The 20,581-nt window shown below is 38.6% G+C and overlaps 1 protein-coding gene across 1 annotated transcript; it reads left to right on the top strand.

Annotated features, from left to right (window-relative positions):
* Positions 1-2,057: 2,057 nt before the first annotated feature.
* Positions 2,058-19,272, top strand: LOC125231208 (plasminogen activator inhibitor 1-like). The gene is made up of 10 exons (XM_048136586.1): positions 2,058-2,215; positions 6,083-6,174; positions 6,569-6,696; positions 8,274-8,350; position 9,028; positions 11,045-11,252; positions 12,771-12,911; positions 13,208-13,296; positions 16,068-16,487; positions 18,574-19,272. Exons 2-10 carry the CDS (start codon positions 6,089-6,091, stop codon positions 18,723-18,725), a joined length of 1,302 nt encoding a protein of 433 aa, XP_047992543.1. The 5' UTR covers positions 2,058-2,215; positions 6,083-6,088; the 3' UTR covers positions 18,726-19,272.
* The last annotated feature ends 1,309 nt before the right edge of the window (positions 19,273-20,581 follow it).

The following is a 20,581-nucleotide window of genomic DNA, read 5'->3' on the forward strand; positions in this document are numbered from 1 at the left end:
ACATGACGACTTTTGTGTCAAAGTGACAGTCAGTAATGTCAGATTCCACATTGTTCATTAATTTTGGAATCAGCACCCCCTAAAACCTATTTTACGACACCCATGACGACTTTTGTGTCAAAGTGACAGTCAGCAATGTCAGATTCCACATTGTTCATTAATTTTGGAATCAGCACTCCCTAAAACCTATTTTACGACACCCATGACGACTTTTGTGTCAAAGTGACAGTCAGCAATGTCAGATTCCACATTGGTCATTCATTTTGGAATCAGCACCCCCTAAAACCTATTTTACGATACCCATGACGACTTTTGTGTCAAAGTGATAGTCAGCAATGTCAGATTCCAAATTGGTCATTAATTTTGGAATCAGCACCCCCTAAAACCTATTTTACGACACCCATGACGACTTTTGTGTCAAAGTGACAGTCAGCAATGTCAGATTCCACATTGTTCATTAATTTTGGAATCAGCACTCCCTAAAACCTATTTTACGACACCCATGACGACTTTTGTGTCAAAGTGACAGTCAGCAATGTGAGATTCCACATTGGTCATTCATTTTGGAATCAGCACCCCCTAAAACCTATTTTACGATACCCATGACGACTTTTGTGTCAAAATGACAGTCAGCAATGTCAGATTCCAAATTGGTCATTAATTTTGGAATCAGCACCCCCTAAAACCTATTTTACGACACCCATGATGACTTTTGTGTCAAAGTGACAGTCAGCAATGTCAGATTCCACATTGTTCATTAATTTTGGAATCAGCACCCCCTAAAACCTATTTTACGACACCCATGACGACTTTTGTGTCAAAGTGACAGTCAGCAATGTCAGATTCCACATTGTTCATTAATTTTGGAATCAGCACTCCCTAAAACCTATTTTACGACACCCATGACGACTTTTGTGTCAAAGTGACAGTCAGCAATGTCAGATTCCACATTGGTCATTCATTTTGGAATCAGCACCCCCTAAAACCTATTTTATGACACCCATGATGACTTTTGTGTCAAAGTGACAGTCAGCAATCTGAGGTACTACATATTTGTAATCTGAAAGTAATCAAGTCAATAATTTCAGTTATTTTGAATCGACTATGATTCCGAATTATTGGTAATAGTAATTATTGTATAGATGATTAGTGATTCCTTTATATGTAATGGTAATTTACCGTTTCAAGCTAGGAACATACTACGCGGACGTCCGTCGTAAAACGACCGCGACCGCGACCTATCAGTGTGCACGGAACAAAACATCCAGAGAGCCAGATTTCGATCGGACGTCCGTGCGCTCAAGGCCACGTCCGCGTCCGTCGACCGATAGTTTGCACGGTTATGTGTAATGTCATTGTCCAGATTCCCGTCCGCGGTCGATTCACGACGGACGTCCGCGTAGTGTGTTCCTAGCTTCACTTGATTACATTACAAGTAATCTGACACCCAGTAGTGGATTACAAAGTAAAATCAAGTAATCGTGTAATCCGGAATCGATTACGATTTGCCCATCTCTGCGGCGCTGCTGCAAGTTTTGAGACAGAAGTATATGCTAGAAAGAGATGCAGATATTTGCCACTCACTCTTACCTATAGTTGCGTCTCAAAACTTGCACCAATAACTTGCTGGTCTAAACTCAGCTTAACGAGAACAACACACGGGCGCGCCATCTGTCCCAGCTGTGGTGCTTTACTCAGGCCACACGCTATAACCATACCGAGCGCATCGATCAGCCGCTTAGTTCCAACGCGCGCCAATAGATGGCGCAAAAACTATATTGCGAAACGGGACAATGACGTCATCTTTTTCGTGCATGCTGCCCGTAGTAACGAGTTATTAGACGTTATCACGTCAAAATAGTGGGTTAACCCTCCATTTTCGTTGGTGCAAGTGGTCCTAGTAATGTTATTTGCTCCCTACATAATTTTTCTCAATTGTTGAGATATGCCTAAAGGAATTTAAGTTTAAAAATTATGAAACCACGGGAACCGTTTGCTATTTTGACTACGAAACCCTAAAAACGTACGTTAGTGGAAGGAAGTGGTAAATAAATAGAATAGAATCGACTCAGTCACCCCGCGACCGCGGCTCGACAGGTCGCGCCTTGCCAGAGTCCGAGCGACTGCAGTGCGAATCAAAGTTATAAATGTTTACGATTTAAGGTGCTTCACTAAACACGCAGTAACTTCTTTCGTATACTCATTTTGATATAAGGTAAGTGGATTAAGACGAATAATTGTAAGAGATTACAGGTATAATTATACATATAAACTCTGACTGTATCGTTAAGTATAAGGACAAAACAAACCTCGTCTAAATGTTGACATGTGCATAATTTTGTATTATATGTTCCGAGAGTATGATCTGAAGGCGTTCAGAACGACGCCAACAGCAGCATTGGAGGTACTATTGGATCTCCCGCCGCTACATCTAGTGATACAGTCTGAGGCACTGAAATCGCTACACCGGCTGGCTTTAACAGGCCTCTGGAGCGATAGCATGCCGAAGACTAAACACACAAGCATGGAATACAACAATTCTATGGGAAGGCTGATGAGTATGGGCTGCGACAAAATGCAACCGAAATTCATCTTCCACAAAAACTTCAAAACCAAAGTCCATACTAGAGCCGAATGGAAGGAGGGGCTGGAGACACCCACCCCTGATGACAACACCATCATCTGGTATACAGACGGGTCCAAGATGGCATCTGGTACGGGCGCAGGCATTTATGCAAATGACTACAGTGGTAGTATCAGCATGGGCAATTATGCCACGGTCTTCCAAGCCGAGACATATGCAATAATTGCCTGTGTACATGAGAATATAGTTAGACAAATCCAAGGTAAGACTATCTATATACTCAGCGACAGTCAAGCGGCACTCAAAGCCTTCACATCGCCCAGAGTTACCTCTAGACTGGTATTAAACGGCATCCAAGCTCTTAACAAGCTTGGAAGGCAAAACAAGGTGCAACTGGTATGGATACCGGGGCACGAAGGCTTCATTGGCAATGAAAACGCTGATGAACTTGCCAAGGCCGGATCTGAAGACAACTTCATAGGTCCGGAACCTTATGTGGGCCTTTCACAAGGAACCATCAGAATGGCTATGAAAGACCAAACAAAGGCTAGTCACCAAAAAGAGTGGGATGCCCTGGTTGGTCTGAAGCATTCAAAGCTCTTTATGCAGAGGGTAGACTCTGGATGGAGCAAAAAGCTAGGGAAGCTAGGCAAAAGACAACTCCAAATTATAACGGGGGTGTTCACAGGCCATTACGGGGTCAAAGGAATTTTGGCCAAGATGGGACACGCCGACAACACTGATTGTCGCATGTGTGGCGAAGAGGAAGAGACCGTCAGACATTTAATGTGTGAATGTCACGCCCTCGCCAGACAAAGAATGAAGAACTTTGGAGCAGGCTACCTGGCACCGAAGGACTTCAGAGAGCTACCCATGAGCCTCATCATCCGATACGTGGAGATGGTCGAGAAGCTCCTGAATAGCTGAAGGATCTTAGGATCGTAGGGGGTAATTGCACAAAAGATCCCGATGGGTCGAAGTGTATCCGTAAGGGCCCCCGCAGATTTAAGATAAGATAAGATAAGATGATCTGAAGGTATTGGTAAGCACTATTTAATATGAGAAGGTCTGATATTTTTTTTATTTTAGGGACTTTATGGTACTTTCATTAAGGTCTAGCAAATAAATTTCGGACAACCCCTATCTGGCTTAATTTGAGAATATTTCAATGACTCTTTGTACGATTTCAACAAACAAAGGTTAATATGCTGCTAAAATATATTCTTTAAGAGTCCTCTTCGTGGTTTTTCAATTGGGTACTTACAGAATGAATGCGGTGAATTTATATAATTAAAAAAAACGCATTTTTGAGCAACGTTCCGGATTGCCGTAAATTTTTGATGAGAGCAGTCTAAAGTCTAATTGATATTCGTGGTGTTTGAACAGTGCCTAAACCAGATCGATATAAACAGTGTATGATAGTCAAATTCGACATCAAAGTCGGAGTTAGAGTAAGCACCATGCCACATTCTCTAAATGACCGCCATACACAGATCCTGAACTTTATATTTTTAAAATAACAGCGGCTAGACTATGTCCAGATATTCTGCTTTGTGGATCATGTGTCGTTGAAGTTCGCACCGTACAATTTTTTTTCACAATCGTATCGTCTTTTACGCACTTTGTGATTTTTCTAGTAGCATTTGTCCGGAATCGTAATTGGTACTCGGGAGGATTAAGTCAATACTGTCTAAACCATATGCTTTACGTCGAGTTTCTAGGACAAAATGTGTACCTTATTATGTGCCTTATTAAGCCCATGTCTTGTTATAAGAAAAAAAAATAGCAAATAAATACGGCTACTCAAAGTTGTCTTCATACTTAACGATACAGTCTTTAGAACATACCTACATATTTTTTTAAGTATTATCGCCTAAGACTAAACCGATACAGCAAATAAAGTTCGGTATTTAAATAGGTATTAGGTACACAATTTTGACCTGCACGGTGATTTCTTATTTGTGGTTTTAGCCGTTATGTACCTAAGATGAACACAAATTGTGATTTGTGGTTTATCAAATTCCTGATCCTATTTAAGACTAAAATGTCATATACTTTTCTGGATTTCGCCTAGTTTCAGAGTTATTACCAATTTAAAAAAAATATCTTATTGTTTAATTCTCAGTACAATAGTTATTTTTATTTGTTATACAAGGGTGCAAAGTTGTATTTTAACGCCGAGTGTGGAATTGAAAAACGAGCAAGTGAAAGGATTCTATAGTTGAACCACGAGCGAAGCGAGTGATTCGAGAATAGAATCCTGAACTTGCGAGTGTTTTAACACACGAGAAGTAAAATACATTTGCACCCGAGTGTAACACAAAACTTTTCCCCTCACTATAGCGAGGAAACTACAACGCAAAAATGCGTTTATCACTGCTTCCAAGTAGTTCCACAGGTGGTAAATCATCTTTATTACTAGATTCACCTACTTTTATCAGTTTTAAAGCAGTTAATTTGACTTTATTCAAGGTCAAATTACTTTACCCACTAGTGGATAAAATGCGTTTTTACCCGCTGGTATTAAAGGACAAAACACGTGTTTCCGAGCTCGTGAGGGGAAAAAGTATTTTTCAACGACGTTGTTGATGCCATCATGGAGCATAGTCTCACTATCCTCATTGATAGATTATAGAGATTTCAAAATGATTCTTTTTGAAAAAAAAACGTCAAAACACATTTTAAGTGCCCGTTTTATGAGTAAGATTTGCTTTTTATGTGGAAATACATTAAAAAATAGTAAAAAAAATTTCTTCGTCTGTATTAAAAAAAAGTCCTTCCTTTAGCCTTAGAAATGCGTGGTTAAAATCTTTCGCAATGCTCACGAGCACCGTGTATAATACATGTAATAAATAATGGCGGTGAGCAAAATCAGGGTACGTAGCCGAATGGCACAAACGCTCACGGAACGAAACGCTCCTAGATATCTATCTCTATATCGCTCTTGCGTATTGGCGCGACAGATCCAGACTACCTTTCGCGGCGTTTCGTTTTCGTTTCGCATCTTAGAAATGCCATTCGGCTACGGGGCCAGGTACCTAATTACGCACTAATAATTAAGACTTTTCGCTGCAAGTCTCTGAAATTAAATTTTGTAGTTATAACTTAAGTATACGGGTACCTACAAGTACTCTTAGTAGTTTTAAAATAAAAACTGAAGTCGCGGTTTTGCGGTTTCTCGTTCACGCACGTACAACCTATACTATACATATACATAGTGAGTAATTTGCTCATGTTCGTTCATATATTAAGTTTATGTAGGTATAGGTATATATTGACCGTTAAAAAATGTTTGGTGTCTTTTTACACTTTTCTATTACTTACTTTGTTTAAAATAAAGTCAGTTAAAAAAATTTGGCCACCTATTATATTCTAAGTATTCTAACACTTGGTCAATAGAGATAATTGTGAGCACTTTGGCTGTTCTGGTAATTCTGACATACCTTATTGCGACTGTATATGTATAATTGTATACCTACATATACTGGATGTTTTCAGAACAAAATGGATTGGAGGTCTCGTGTCTTCTTGTTCCTGATGTTTATCAGCGTTGCCATTTCTGACAATGAGGGAAACACAACGGATCCAAGGTGTGTAGGTACCTAATAATTGTGTCCTTTTAGGTAGTCTAAATTACAAATAGAAGTTCTTTTTAGTGAGTAGTTCCTAAATTGTTTAACAGTTTTTTTTTACCACTAATTAATAAATCTTAATTGACCCTTGGACGAATCTTCCAAAGTCCAGTGTTTTATTTGTAAGTATATGTCAAATGTTTGTGTGTGTCTTCATCACTTTACCTAGTTATACAATACAATACATACATACCTAGGTAAAACCACTATTCCATCAAGGAGTTGTCCTTTCGAATTCCCTTTGAATTACCACACAACCTCGATTTAATTGATATGTGTAGTAAAATTATGCAACATTAGAATACCCACCTATCTACCTTTGTGCACATACTAATTAATTATAATATTCCAGCGTCACAGAACATCCACTTGAGCAGCAGTTATCTCACACGATCAATGAGTTTGGTTACAAACTGCTCACTGAAGAGATGAAACGGAACGCGGCCACGAACATAGTAATGTCCCCCACTGGTATCGCAGGTAAGAACCTAAACTGTATAAAAAAACATTGACAATATTATGATAAGTATGGGGTGGAAAGAGCTTATCCTATGTTCGTCTCTATCACTCTAACGGTAAATGCTAGAATCAGGCTAGAATGATAGAGATGGATATAGATATTTTGATTTCAATACTTTTAGCAGCACAATGGGTATTCCCATATTAGGCTTTTAAGTAAGGTGAACATGGTACAGAGAAAATAATACATAACTGACCTTCACTGCTAGAATAAGGTAAAAACTACATATTTTTTCTTTAGAAGGACGGACATGGGCTTAGCTTTAAAGTCTCGGTAAGATAAAAAAATATTATTTCGGTGTCGCAAGTTTTCTGTGTTATTTTTCGTTAAATATGATTCATTTATCTTCATTTTTTTTACAAATGATAGGCGAATGCCTATGTCCTCCAAAGGACTGTGGAAGAATAATAAGTAATAATACTTAGATATCCATGTACTTTTAACTGTCATGACTTCATTTAAAGATCGTAATTTTTATAATTACCTTACATTCATTACGAAGGTGTCGGTACATAATTATATATTTATCCCGCAATATTCCAAATTTCAATCTAATGGTAACATCCAATCTCCAGTTTTCCCTGTCTTAATTAACACCATTCACGTTTTTTTGCCCTCTTTTGATTAGGGCAAAGTCGTAAAAAATGAGTAGAAAGAAACAAAATGTTTATTTTGAATCCCTCGCCCACCCGCTAAGACACTTCTGCTGACCGTACAGTTAGGAGTTAGGACTGCATGTGTTGCGGTTGTTTAAACAAAGGAAATCCCTAACGGTAAACCACAAGACAATAACAATAAATAGTACTTATGTTCATTGAGAAGAAACAGGCAAACTAATTCTTCAGCTTATGAACTGTGACTTTCTCAAGTAAAAAGTACCTACCACATAGTCGGTAACCGCGTAAGGACGGAACTCGCTCATATCTTTATATGAATTACCTGTTAGAGTGTTCTTATGTTTTAACGAAAATGTGGTCTCTTATGTGGTAAGAATCAAGACAAATCATGAAAGTACGGGTAAAATCGGTTCAGCTAATACATATAAAAATATATGTACAGATGTAGTGCGTAAGTATTATCCGATCCGATATCGGAAGGATTTCAAAGGAAAAAATCAAAGATGGCGGCGTAAATATATGGGATATCGGTCCGACATCCGATATCGGATCGCATAATGTGAAAACGCACTAAAGGGTTTCCTTCCTTCGGAAACGTTCGTATTTGTCATGCTAGTTCAGTCAATGTCAGTACATCTTGTACTGAGACTGGCTGAAATAGTATGACACGTTCGTACGTTTCCGTAACAATTCGAAGGCAAATCTTTTCGCACTACATCTGTATATATATATTTAAAAAAAAATAGTAGGGAAACGCGGCCAGTGATCTTTGCGTACCACTCCTATTATTTTCGCAAAAGATTTCCTAGAAGCAATGTTACATCTATTTATTTTTTATTTATAGCACAATAACAATTAACTTTAACCAAAAATCCCCTATGACGCTTAATTCACTAAATATTTGTTCTACTCTGCGTCAGGTCTCCTCGCGATGGTGCTTCTGGGAAGCGCTGGCAACACCTACACGCAGCTGGCAACGTCGCTCGGGTTTTCCAAGGTAAAGTTTTTTTTTCGAATGCGGAATCACCTTTGGCAGATAGTGTGGTGTGGTGTGTACACTACGGTGATGATAAGTAAATGAATCTTCCATCCGGATGCGGAACTTCCGAAATATTCCGAATGTGGTGTTTTTGGTAGGTTCAAACTTGCAGATATATTTTTTTAGTTAATAGTTAAAATAATGTAGTAAGATGTATTCAGATGTTCATGTCAAAAACTGTTAACTGCAAAGCCCGTTTCTGCACATGCAGCAATTGATGTAAGTAACATCTATCGCAGGTGTAAGATATTTTTTTAGAGAAAAAAATACGAATTTAAGAAAACTAACTACCTATGACATTCTGTTTCCTATAATGGACCTAACTATATGCCGAAGTTAACGGAATTTAATAAAAACATGGTGTATATGGCTACAGTAAGTATGTCAATGCGGTACATAAAAGACAACACTAACGAAGTCATCGGCTGGCCTTCGTTTATTTGAGGTGGACGGATTATTTGAAAGAATAGGAAGTCGCATCAGGTCGCTATCGTTCGTGAACCCTTTGACCGCCAAAGATGTCGGTGTCAACTGACGCAAGCGAAGTACTCTAACTAACTAATGTCAACCTTCGTGAATTCCAACAAGGTTTACGGTGCACGCTGACGCGTCCCGCGCGATTTGCGTGTTCGAAGGGTTAACTCTAGTGCAAAATACGCTTTGTATTTCACATGTCTAGGATAACTATAAGGTACAGTGGGGCAAATCTCGACTGGGGGGCAAATGTAACTAGTCCATTTTTTCCATGTTTTACAATGTTTGCATTATTAAACAGAGTGTCCACCGGTTATATAATGGTAGGAGGTAGGAGTGATCAATGGATACATGTAGAACTCAACATCATAGTGTAATAATGGAAAAAATGCATTGGTTATGTTATAAAAGGCTACTTGACCCTTTTTTAAAGTCTATTTTATATTATTTATTACTGTCCAATTAACCGAAAAATAATACTAAATACCATACTTTATTACGACTTGAAAACCACAAAAAACTTTTATAAAGTTTACTTTAACTTAATTAGGCAAAAACATCATTATTTGCCATGTTAATCTATAGATTGTCTGCGCATGACCTAAATCGAATTGAACTCAAAATTTTCTAACATTTAAGTTATGAGGCATAAAGTTCATCATGTCAGTGATTGACTCGACACGCGACATTAAGTTAAGTTAGGATTTATGACGTCACTACACGTCTGACAGCGTTTTCAGTGGCCAAAGTGAAAAAAATATTACACACATTTTTATACACGTTAAACTTCCGTGAGACATATTCAAATAATTAATTGAGATACGGTTGTAAAATATCGCTATTGCTGCGACATGTTTCGGGCCAATTCGGAGGCCCCTCTTCACACATTTTTATTCGTTTGCGGAAAATACGTAGCCACCATATAATAACGTGAGTACAACCGTATCTCAATTAATTACACACATTTTTATTCGAAAATACGTAGCCACCATACACTTTTAATACCCAAAATCTATAAAAATTGGTTTCTTATGTCAAATACTACAGGAAACAATCATTTCTTGTCCCAAATTGGATAAGAGTCTAGTAGCCTATTGCCCCCCAGTCGAGATTTGCACCGCTGTATCTACCTTATAATTAATTGTCAGATGGTTCGTAACAAAAAAGATTCATTAGTTTAAAGTATTCACTTGAGTTTTACCTAATAAATGATGATGGATATGAATGATTTATTGAACAAGGACACGTCAAGTTTTTCGCCCGCTAAGTATCTCAACAAAAAAGTATGTAAGAAAGACAAAAAATATACCGAAACTCACATAATGAAATTGTTAATATAGTTCAATAGTTCTTTATTTACATACCATATACATTTTACAATACATGGACCCTGAAAGGGTAGGTACTTTATAGCAAAATATAAAAAAAACTAGCTTTTGCCCACGGCTTCGCTCGCGTTAGAAAGAGACAAAAAGTAGCCTATGTCACTCCATTCACCATCCCTTCAACTATCTCCACTTAAAAAATCACGTCAATTTGTCGCTCCGTTTTGCCGTGAAAGACGGACAAACAAACAGACACACACACTTTCCCATTTATAATATTAGTATGGATAAAATAGAAAAATGGGTGCAAAATTTGAAGTTCACGAGGAACTTTGTGCGTGATTATTTTTTTATTTGCCGCCTTTGCTACTGACAAAGTCGTTGCGCTAGAGTACGAAACTACGATTGAGCAATTCCCGTTTAGTTTGTACATTTGGATCACGTCTCCGATTTGGATAAAAATTGGTAGGCTGATAGAGTCCGTGATGCTGAGCAAGATCCACTAGGTTTCCCAAAATGTCCTATGTAGTTTGTATGAAACCTTCCTTTTTTGTTACCAGATTTCTATACATTTTCGGTAACAAAAAAGGAAAGTTTCATACAATCAACCTAGGACATTTTGGGAAACCTAGTGGATCTTGCTCAGCATCATGGACTCTATCAGCCTACCAATTTTTATCCAAATCGGAGACGTGATCCAAATGTACAAACTAAACGGGAATTGCTGGATTACAGTACTCGTATATTTCAAACTTAATTCTCGTCCTTCCAAGTAGGTACATAATTATAGGTACTTGGTAGGATTACGAGGATATTCACCTCGAAAAATTTAACCGCTATAATTTCCAACCAGATGTTCTTCGGAACCGCGCACACCACGAGCAGTTCGGCACGCTACTGCAACTCGTGAACTCCAGCACTGCATACGCCGACGCCATCTTTGTGGAACCGCGTGTACGAATCCGTCCGCTGTACAGAGAGTTCCTACAACGCGTGTACAGAGGAGACGCGCGGAATGTGGAGTTCAGCAATATGTCGGTGGCTAGAAACACCGTCAATGAGTAAGTTCTTCATTAGATCTAGTTTGATTTAAACGCAGTTTTGATGCAGCGAGGCCTATTGCATACGTAGACGACATTTTGGTGGAACCGCGTATAAAGATCCGTCCACAGTACAGAGTTCCTGTTCTTACAACGCGTGTACAGGGGAGACGCACGGAATGTGGAGTTGAGCAACACGTCGGTGGCTAGAAACACTGTTGATGAGTAAGTTCTTTATTTGATCAAGCGAGGCCTAATATATACGTAGGCGCCATATTGTTGGAACCGCGTATACGGATCCGTCCGCTGTACAGAGAGTTCCTTAAACGAGTGTATAGAGTTCAGCAACGCATCGGTGGCTATAGAAACACCAGTTCTTTATTAGATCTAGTTTGATTCAGATAAGTACAATTTGATGCCACGAGATCTTCATATGCCGACGCCATTTTGGTACAACTGCGTATATGAATCCGTCCACTGTACAAAGACTTATTCCTTCTAGGCATGTTTGTAGTGGCGTAATACCCATGTGTAGTTCAACAACGCGGCTTTGGCTAGACACACCTAGATACCTACACGTAGGTAAGAATACAAAGTTTGGTACAACGAAACCTACATACAACAAGAATCTATTTCTCTCTTCTCATTCCGATTCCGCACAGACTAATTATAATTTTAGAGCGCAAAATGTGGTGGTCGCGACTCGCATTGTCCTTGTAGCAAAGCTGATTTCGCACCGTTATGCGGGTCGGTTGTCTGTCACAGCTTAACTGCCTCTTCTTCAGGTAGTTGACCTTCGTAATTATCATATTAGTCATTTACCCATATAAGTATAGCGTGTAGTTTAAAAATACTACAATGGACAGCAGAGACAAACGGCAAGGCATATACAGTATGTATCTGAAAAGCAAATACTTAAACCTGTTAAGGTTTGGCTGATCTCATACTGAGCGACTTTTACTATGGGAGATGAGACAAAAAAAAATATTTGGCTGTTTCTTACATTTTGGCCGTGAGGAGCAGAATTTTTCTATGGGAGCATGGGAGCTGAATTTTTTTTTTGCGATCTCGATCTTGGTCCCATAGCAAAATTTACTCATTGTGTGTCCTGAACATAAACGGGTTCTAATGTTTGCTCTTTATTCAGAACTTCAGATACACACTGCATATTGTTTTAAAACGGTTTAAAAATTATATGGTACTATTTTGCTTCACCGTGCATCATCGATTCACGACCGCGTAAATTATTACAATAATTCTAATCCAAATTGTATAGTAAAAAATAGTTATTTGTTTTACAAGGGGGCAAAGTTGTTGTTTAACCACACGTGCCAATATTGATACCCGAGCAAGCGAAAGATTCCAATATTGAACCGCGAGCGATCATCATCTGCACTTTTGTGAATAAAATGAAACTTTTTTATCACTTTGCGAAGAATCAAGAGCGCCTTTTACCAAAACTATTTTGCACAGTTTTTCAAAGATATCGTGAACCTTTTACGAGTGAAAATGTAATATTTAGCAAACGATCTATTTCAGATGGATCAAAAACCATACAAAGGGGAAGATAGAAGAGTTCCTGAAGGAACCCCTCCCCATCGATACGAAGGTGGTGTTGCTGAGCGCGCTCTACTTCAGCGGACAGTGGGCCCATCCCTTCTTGCCGGAACATACGAAGAAGTAAGTAATGGGAGAAAAAAACTGGTTCTATAAACAAACAAATTCTATAATCCGCAAAAATACAATCTTTCTTTTTTCGGCGGTTTGGCTAAAGTTGACATCAATCTTGGGTAAGTTTAACCACTAAGGGCCACTTGCACCAACGAAAATGGAGGGTTAACCCGAGGGTGGTTAGTAACTCAGGGTTAGTGGGCTGTCATCTGTCAAATTCCATATAAAATGGTGGGTTAACCCTATCTATCGTCTTCAAAAAATCGTTAAAATAATTTTAATAACATACGCCCCATGTTCCACAGGATGGCGTTCAAGGCACCTACAGGCGACGTCATGGCCGATATGATGTTGAATTTTGGACAGTTCCAGTACATATATTCAGCAGAAGACGGTAACTTACCTTTGTGACTTATTTTATGTATACAAATCTTATAAGCAATATACCTACTGGAAAAGCTTGGAGTTAAATAAAAATCCGGACCAAAGTTCCACAATAGGTGCTTAAATTGGTGGTAGACCTACTCAAAACTGCTTCTGAAGTTCGTGTAGTAAATTTCGCTAAAATATCTGCGAAATAAAATATTCTCTTATATCTGATACTTCGCGTTTCAATTCACACACATCGGAAAACTATAAATTCTGAAGAATATACCACTTTAATGCGTAATAGAACCTTTAAAATTCCTAAATACTCCCACCACGAAAACAGTGTTCGCTAGACGTTTCCCTAACTTTCTGCATCCAAATATTTATAACTCTGTAGTTAAAGCCTGTAATACATCTAAAAAGTCCCCTTTAGAAGCTAAACATGTAATTAAGAACTGGTTAAAAAATCTTAACTATAGGGAAATTGAAATGCTGCTGAAAGTCATCACCTGATCGCTCACAAATGTACACACACACACACAACTATTTTATTGTTAACGCATAATTAAAATGTTTCTAGAATACCAAAATTTATGTACATTTAATTTTGGCTGCCACGTGACAGGCTTAGCCTATTAGTGTGGGGCCACAAGACAAATAATGTACCATTGTAATAATTTCTTATTAGGGGGCGTCCATTAATCGCGTCATACTGCATAGGGGGGGGGAGGGGGTCATGAAAAAATCACCAAATATCACCATGGGGGGTGGGGGGGTTAGGAACATATCACGTGTATTTTTTTTTGTTACACTAACGTAACGAAAAAAACATATTTCTGAGCTATTTTTATAACAACTTTTACAGTCAGAACTTGCGTTGTGCAGTGCAAAGAGAACAGAATATAATAGAATATAATTTATTCGTGAACACAGTCAAGATTAATTACACATTACAACACAAACAGAAAGGAATGAAGTGCCACGAAATGGCCTCATCTTAGCATGTTGCTGGTGACTTCCAGCGCTGATCTTCCGATGAGACCATCAAGTGACAAAAAAAGAGCTATGTGCAGTCGGTTATTTTTAATTCTCAAAGAGTTTTTTAGTTTGCCCTCATCACGTGTACAGTCGGTTATAGACGGTCAACCTAATCATGGCACTGAAAAAAGGCGGCAAATTTGACAAATGTGAGCTCACCGGCCAACTGTCTTCAAAAAACGCGTGCCTTCCTAAACCTTGACGTTGGCGGAATAATAGACGAGCCATAACACTTAAAAACCGGCCAAGTGTGAGTTTGGACTCGTGTTGCAAGGGTTCCTTACATCACAAGAAGAGCTTAAGCGCCTTCTGGAGGCGCTAAGTCATTTTTGAAAATAAAATAATCGATATTTTGAACAATTTATAAAAAACCGGCCAAGAGCGTGTCGGGCCACGCTCAGTGTAGGGTTCCGTAGTTTTCCGTATTTTTCTCAAAAACTACTTAACCTATCAAGTTCAAAACAATTTTCTTAGAAAGTCTTTATAAAGTTCTACTTTTGTGATTTTTTCATATTTTTTAAAAATACGGTTTAAAAGTTAGAGGGGGGGGGGACACTATTTTCATTTAGGAGCGATTATTTCCGAAAATATTAATATTATCCAAAAACGATTTTAGTAAACCCTTATTCATTTACCTTACCTATCCAACAATATATCAAACGTTGGGGTTGGAATGAAAAAAAAAACAGTCCCCACTTTACATGTAGGGAGGGTACCCTAACAAAACATTTTTTCCACTTTTTATTTTACCACTTTGTTGGCGTGATTGATATACATATTGGTACCAAATTTCAGTGTTATAAATGTAAACTACGGAACCCTAAAAAGACGAAACAAAAATTAATGTACATGTAATATTCAAACGCACTCAACACTTTCAAAAGATTTGGTAACTCCTTGCAGCCCCAGTGAGTGAAATTCGTAATTTGAGTTTTTTCTTTTAAGTCCAATTTAGGCTTGACTATATATTTCTTATAGGTTTTCTTGTAATCTATACATTAAAGGCTATCTCGGGTATTTTTTTTTTAATTTTATGCTAATTAGTTTCGGAGATAAGGGAATGGTCATTTTTGCCTGTTTTCTTAAATTACTTGATTGAAAATTATTAAAAACATATATTTTTGAAATACGTATAAGGGCCATTTTTTTTGTAACATGGGTATTTTTTCCGCGATTCATATTCAGAATCGCGAGGTCTTTTGATCGTGATAGGAGAAAAAAATGTCCCAAGATTTCCATATTTTTTTAGACCTTCCATTCCGTTACCGCCATACAAAATGTATGAAAAAATGGTAACGGAATAGAGAAAAACCTTGGGACACTTTTTTACTTCTATTAGGATTGAAAGAGCTCGCGATTCTGAGTGGAAAGCACATAAAAAATTCCAAATAAAAAATTACATGCCCGTCTTTGGGTCACAAGTTTACATATGTGTGCCAAACAAGTTAATCGGTTCAGTTGTGTCGGTTCAGTGGTTTCCTTTTTGAGGTACGGAACCTTAAAAATGAGGGGGCAAAGGTTTAATTCTCATAGAAAATTTGAATTTCGCGCCAAGATTTGGTTGATTCGTGGGTTGGAAAAAAGTCTACTTAAGTTGCCAAAAAATTACACGTCATATTGGCCAGGGGGGAGGGGGTCCTGAAAATATCACCAAAGATCACCATGGGGGAGGGGGGGGTCTAAAATAAGCCAAAAACGTATGACGCGATTAATGGACGCCCCCTTATGTAATAATAAACTATTCTATTCTATTTTCAGGCGTGCAAATGATAGCGTTACCCTACAAGGACACAACAACCACAATGTACGTGCTGAAGCCACTGAAAAAGCTCTCCCTACCAGATCTAATGAGCCGATTAAACTACTCTCGAATCGACCAGCTCATAGGCAACATGACCATCAATGAAAGAGCAATCATACGATTTCCAAAAATGGATTTGAAAAACTCGATCCACTTAGAAAAGAGTCTCAAGACTATAGGGTTGAGTGAAATGTTTGCTCCGACCGCGAATTTCGCGCTGATGATAGATACGGACAAAGATCATTCCGATGAAGAGTTGTTGACGCGGATAATCTTCGAGGATAAGTCCCAGCATATTAAGGATGCTGTGAACGGGCTCCCGAACCCGGGGGTTCATGTGGACACGGTGCTGCATGAAGTTAGAATCACTATAGATGGTAAGTGGGAGACATCATTGATCTAGATACTATTATAGATCTACTTAGAATTCGTCAGGTAACGCACCATTGGAAACTTTCCATTTTCAAAATGGAAAAGTTCTTTGAGATTTCATGATATTTTCACAAAAAATAAAGGAAATGGAAAATTTTAATTGACAAAACGAGGTGTTTTAGAATTTTCTTATCGTGATAATTTCGCAGTTTTGGAATGTTTTCGTCGGCACGTCAGTACTTATTATTATTTATGTTATGTATTAGCTATATTGTAGGTTCCATAAGAGCGTTTCGACCAAAGATGTGTTGAGATACTTGCGATGCATGTGTTTTTTTAGCAAGATCAATTGGCACCATTAACATGTCACAGTCAAATTGTCACACGCTAACTTTCACTAGCAAACGTACAGAATAGTCGCACGAAAGCTGGCACGGATGGATTAAACTCTTTGTTTGTGTGAGTGACATCTGTATCGGTACACAGTCGAAGCTGTAAGAGCTTCTATTATATTGGTTCATCTGTCACACACATGCATTTTCAGATTTTCACTCTCTCATTCGTTCCATTCATGCTAGCTCTTGTGAACTGACCTGTATCTATCTGTATGAGTAATAACACTAACAATTTGATGGCAATTTCAATGCAATAACCCGATTACCGATAAATGATAATAATGGGAACTTGACAATGGCAAAAAGTAGACAATGTCACTATCACAATGTGGTTTCATGCATCCTGTTGCGAGATAAATGTCGACCTTGAGTATTTGTAACGAATTTGATAAAAAATGGTCATGATTCATTTAAAGCTCGTGTAAATGAGCCCTCCTACTTCTCCTATTTCTAAAGGCTGGCGTCCACTATAGTCTGTACCTATCTTCAGGTATTTGTGCCATTATTATCTGGGTAAAGGGACCTTATTGGCCCTTACGGCGTTAATGAGAGATGTTCGTATACAAATACGATGCCGCGGGACGTAGGCGCCATAGACAATAAGGTCCCTTTATCCAAATAATGTCACATTTAAACAAATGTAAACAAAATCTACCCCCAAAAGGCTTCTTAAGCCACGAGGGTAAGTGAAAATATTATACGACAAAATAAGGTTAAATACCGGCGGACGCTCCGAGACAGATCCACTTGATTTTGTATTTGGTCGGTTAACTGACAAGAGTTGACCTGGAAACATACAAATTATTTGTTTAAGTACGATTTTAGTTTCTTAATAATTCGCTATATTTACTATGAAATTGCGTCCATTGGTGATGCGTCGAATCTAATTCACCGGTCATAGTAGGTACCTAATAAATGTATAGAAGGCGATTTTTTGCGAGCCTAGTGGACGCCGCCTTATGTCGTATTATTGTTGAATGATATCAGTTCGTATCGTACCTACGAGGGTAAGTGAAAATATTATACGACAAAATAAGGTTAAATACCGGCGGACGCTCCGAGACAGATCCACTTGATTTTGTATTTGGTCGGTTAACTGACAAGAGTTGACCTGGAAACATACAAATTATTTGTTTAAGTACGATTTTAGTTTCTTAATAATTCGCTATATTTACTATGAAATTGCGTCCATTGGTGATGCGTCGAATCTAATTCGCCGGTCATAGTAGGTACCTAATAAATGTATAGAAGGCGATTTTTTGCGAGCCTAGTGGACGCCGCCTTATGTCGTATTATTGTTGTTGAATGATATCAGTTCGTATCGTACCTACTAGGGCTCACGGTCGCGTCCGGGATTCGTGTATCAAGCGCCGGGGCCCCGTTTTCCTGTAATACGTATATGAATTTGTCGTTCGTTCGAATCGGGTATCTTAGGTAGAATCCGCGTATACGCGGTTTCGGAGGTCTCGACGCAAATTATAACGATCAGACGTGTTCTTTATTAGAGCGAAGAATTTAAATCGAATCAATGAAGATTTTTTTGTAAACTCGTCAAATTTTTCTCGCAATGTATCTTCCCAAAGTCAGTAACCTGTCGTAATTTATAATATAACCGCTTGTCTATCTGAGCAAAGATCCACAAGTGTCCACTAGGCGGGTTCTTGGTTGCGAAAGTGTTAATTTTTTTTTTGTGCAGAATTCGGCACGGAGGCGGTAGCGGCCACTGGCGGGTTCCTGTCTCGCACGGCGGAGCAGTTCTACGTGGACTCGCCTTTTTACATGTTCATCAGAGACGAGAGCTCCAAACTAGTCACCTTCAGTGCTGCCATCTTTAATCCTACTTTATAAAGGACACTTGTAATATTAAAGCCGGGGTTGCATTAGAGCCACGCCGCGTGGGATTGTATTCGGTTATACGGCCGCTCGGCGACACGCGGGACTGAGCTAATGTAACCACGTTCATACAAAATGTATGTAAACCGATTGCGTTGCGACACGCGGCGTGACTCTAATGTAACCCCGGCTTAAGAGTCCCCACCCCAAGCCTATCGACGCGGAATCGGCTTTCGTCGACCAAAAATCGCTCGTTAGTATGAACATGCCTTACGCGTGCGTTCAGCGACGACGAAGCCATATTTGTATTTAAATAAATGTAAACAAAATCTACCCCCAAAAGGTTAAAAAATAATTAAATTGACGGTAGTTCAGGGTAAATGGAAACATTACACGACCAAATAAGAAGGTAAAGACAGGTTGCTCAATGACAGATGCACTTGGTTTTTGTATTTGGTTGGTTTAACGAAAAATATTGTAACTACCCGAAAATATACAAATAATAAATAAATATTGGGGACATCTTACACAGATCAACTTAGCCCCAAACTAAGCAAAGCTTGTACTATGGGTGCAGATTGTTTACGTTGTTTTTTAAATACTTAAAAGTATAGAGTATAGTTTTAGGCTGGTTTTAGTGCCACGCGGAGCGATCCGCGTTGGCCTAATATGTGTTACGGCTCAGCCACGACATTGGTCTAACCGCGACAGCGGTGAGCGGCGGCCATACATTGGAGCGAGATACAGCGATGGGACTTTTCATTCGCACGTATGGCTGCCGCTCACCGCTGTCGCGCTTAGATCAATGTCGTGGCTGGGCCGTTAACTTCAGGGAGCGTTTTAGAGTGGCGCGAACGACAACATCAACTTCATACAAATTGGTCGCGCGGATCGCTCCGCGCGGACGGTCCGCGTGACACTAATACCAGCCTATGAAGTTGATGTTGTCGTCCGCGCCATTATAAAACGCTCCCTAAAGTTAACACATATTAGTCCAGTGCGGATCGCTCCACGCGGTCGGTCCGCGTGACACTATGAGTAAAACTTAGGTAGCCTTATGTAGGATAGTCCCAAGATACCTTTTTTGTGTAAAACAAAACTAAAATAATGTACTTAAGTTTCAAAGACAGTGATCTAGCTTTAAGGATATATTTTAAATCTGTTTTCATACTGATTATAAATGTTTATTCTGATAAAAAGCTTTTTAATTCTACAACTATACTATACAACATAAATCTAATATAGGTATATGTATTGTAATGTCTACCTCTGTGTAAATAACCTATTCTCAACATTACTTGGTTGTTCATACATCAGACCATAAACAACTCAAAATAAAGGTATAAATACAATATAAATCATTTAAATTGAATATATTTTCAAACATCAATTTTCATCAATGTTGCAATGTTTAGTTTACATGAAAAAAATACATACTGAGGGGCCAAGTCACAGCCGTAAACTAAAGCACTAAGGAATGGATTTCATTAATTTGATTTAACTTTAAATGGCTAATTAATTATCATCAGGTATTTATTTAAATTAAATAGAAGTAGAGGCGGGCCGCATATGGACTTTGCCGAATATGAATATTCGGCCGTACATTCGGTTCAGCTCTTACCAAACCGAACATTCGGCAAACTATTAAATGATTGATAATGGTCACTGTAGTGTATTGAAATATGAGGGTACTTCAACAAAACCAGTCTGGATTTGTCAGGTACGCAATCACATGTGCTCTCCCGAATTTCGGCGATATTTCCGCGATATAATAGTGGCGACGGGACAATTTGGTAGTAAAAGCGTGTGTAAAGACTGTGTTAGTGAGTTTTTGTGAGGTTTTGAGTGCAAAGTGCAAAAAATGGGTATTA

The sequence above is a fragment of the Leguminivora glycinivorella genome, chromosome 1 (genome assembly GCF_023078275.1).
Source record: "Leguminivora glycinivorella isolate SPB_JAAS2020 chromosome 1, LegGlyc_1.1, whole genome shotgun sequence".
Lineage (NCBI taxonomy): Eukaryota > Metazoa > Arthropoda > Insecta > Lepidoptera > Tortricidae > Leguminivora > Leguminivora glycinivorella.

Coding starts and splice junctions, on each gene's coding strand:
- LOC125231208 (XM_048136586.1), top strand. CDS start 6,089: ATGGATTGGAGGTCTCGTGTCTTCTTGTTCCTGATGTTTATCAGCGTT. Junction 13,297..16,067: donor CATATATTCAGCAGAAGACG/GTAACTTACCTT, acceptor TTCTATTTTCAG/GCGTGCAAATGATAGCGTTA. Junction 16,488..18,573: donor AGTTAGAATCACTATAGATG/GTAAGTGGGAGA, acceptor TTTTTTGTGCAG/AATTCGGCACGGAGGCGGTA.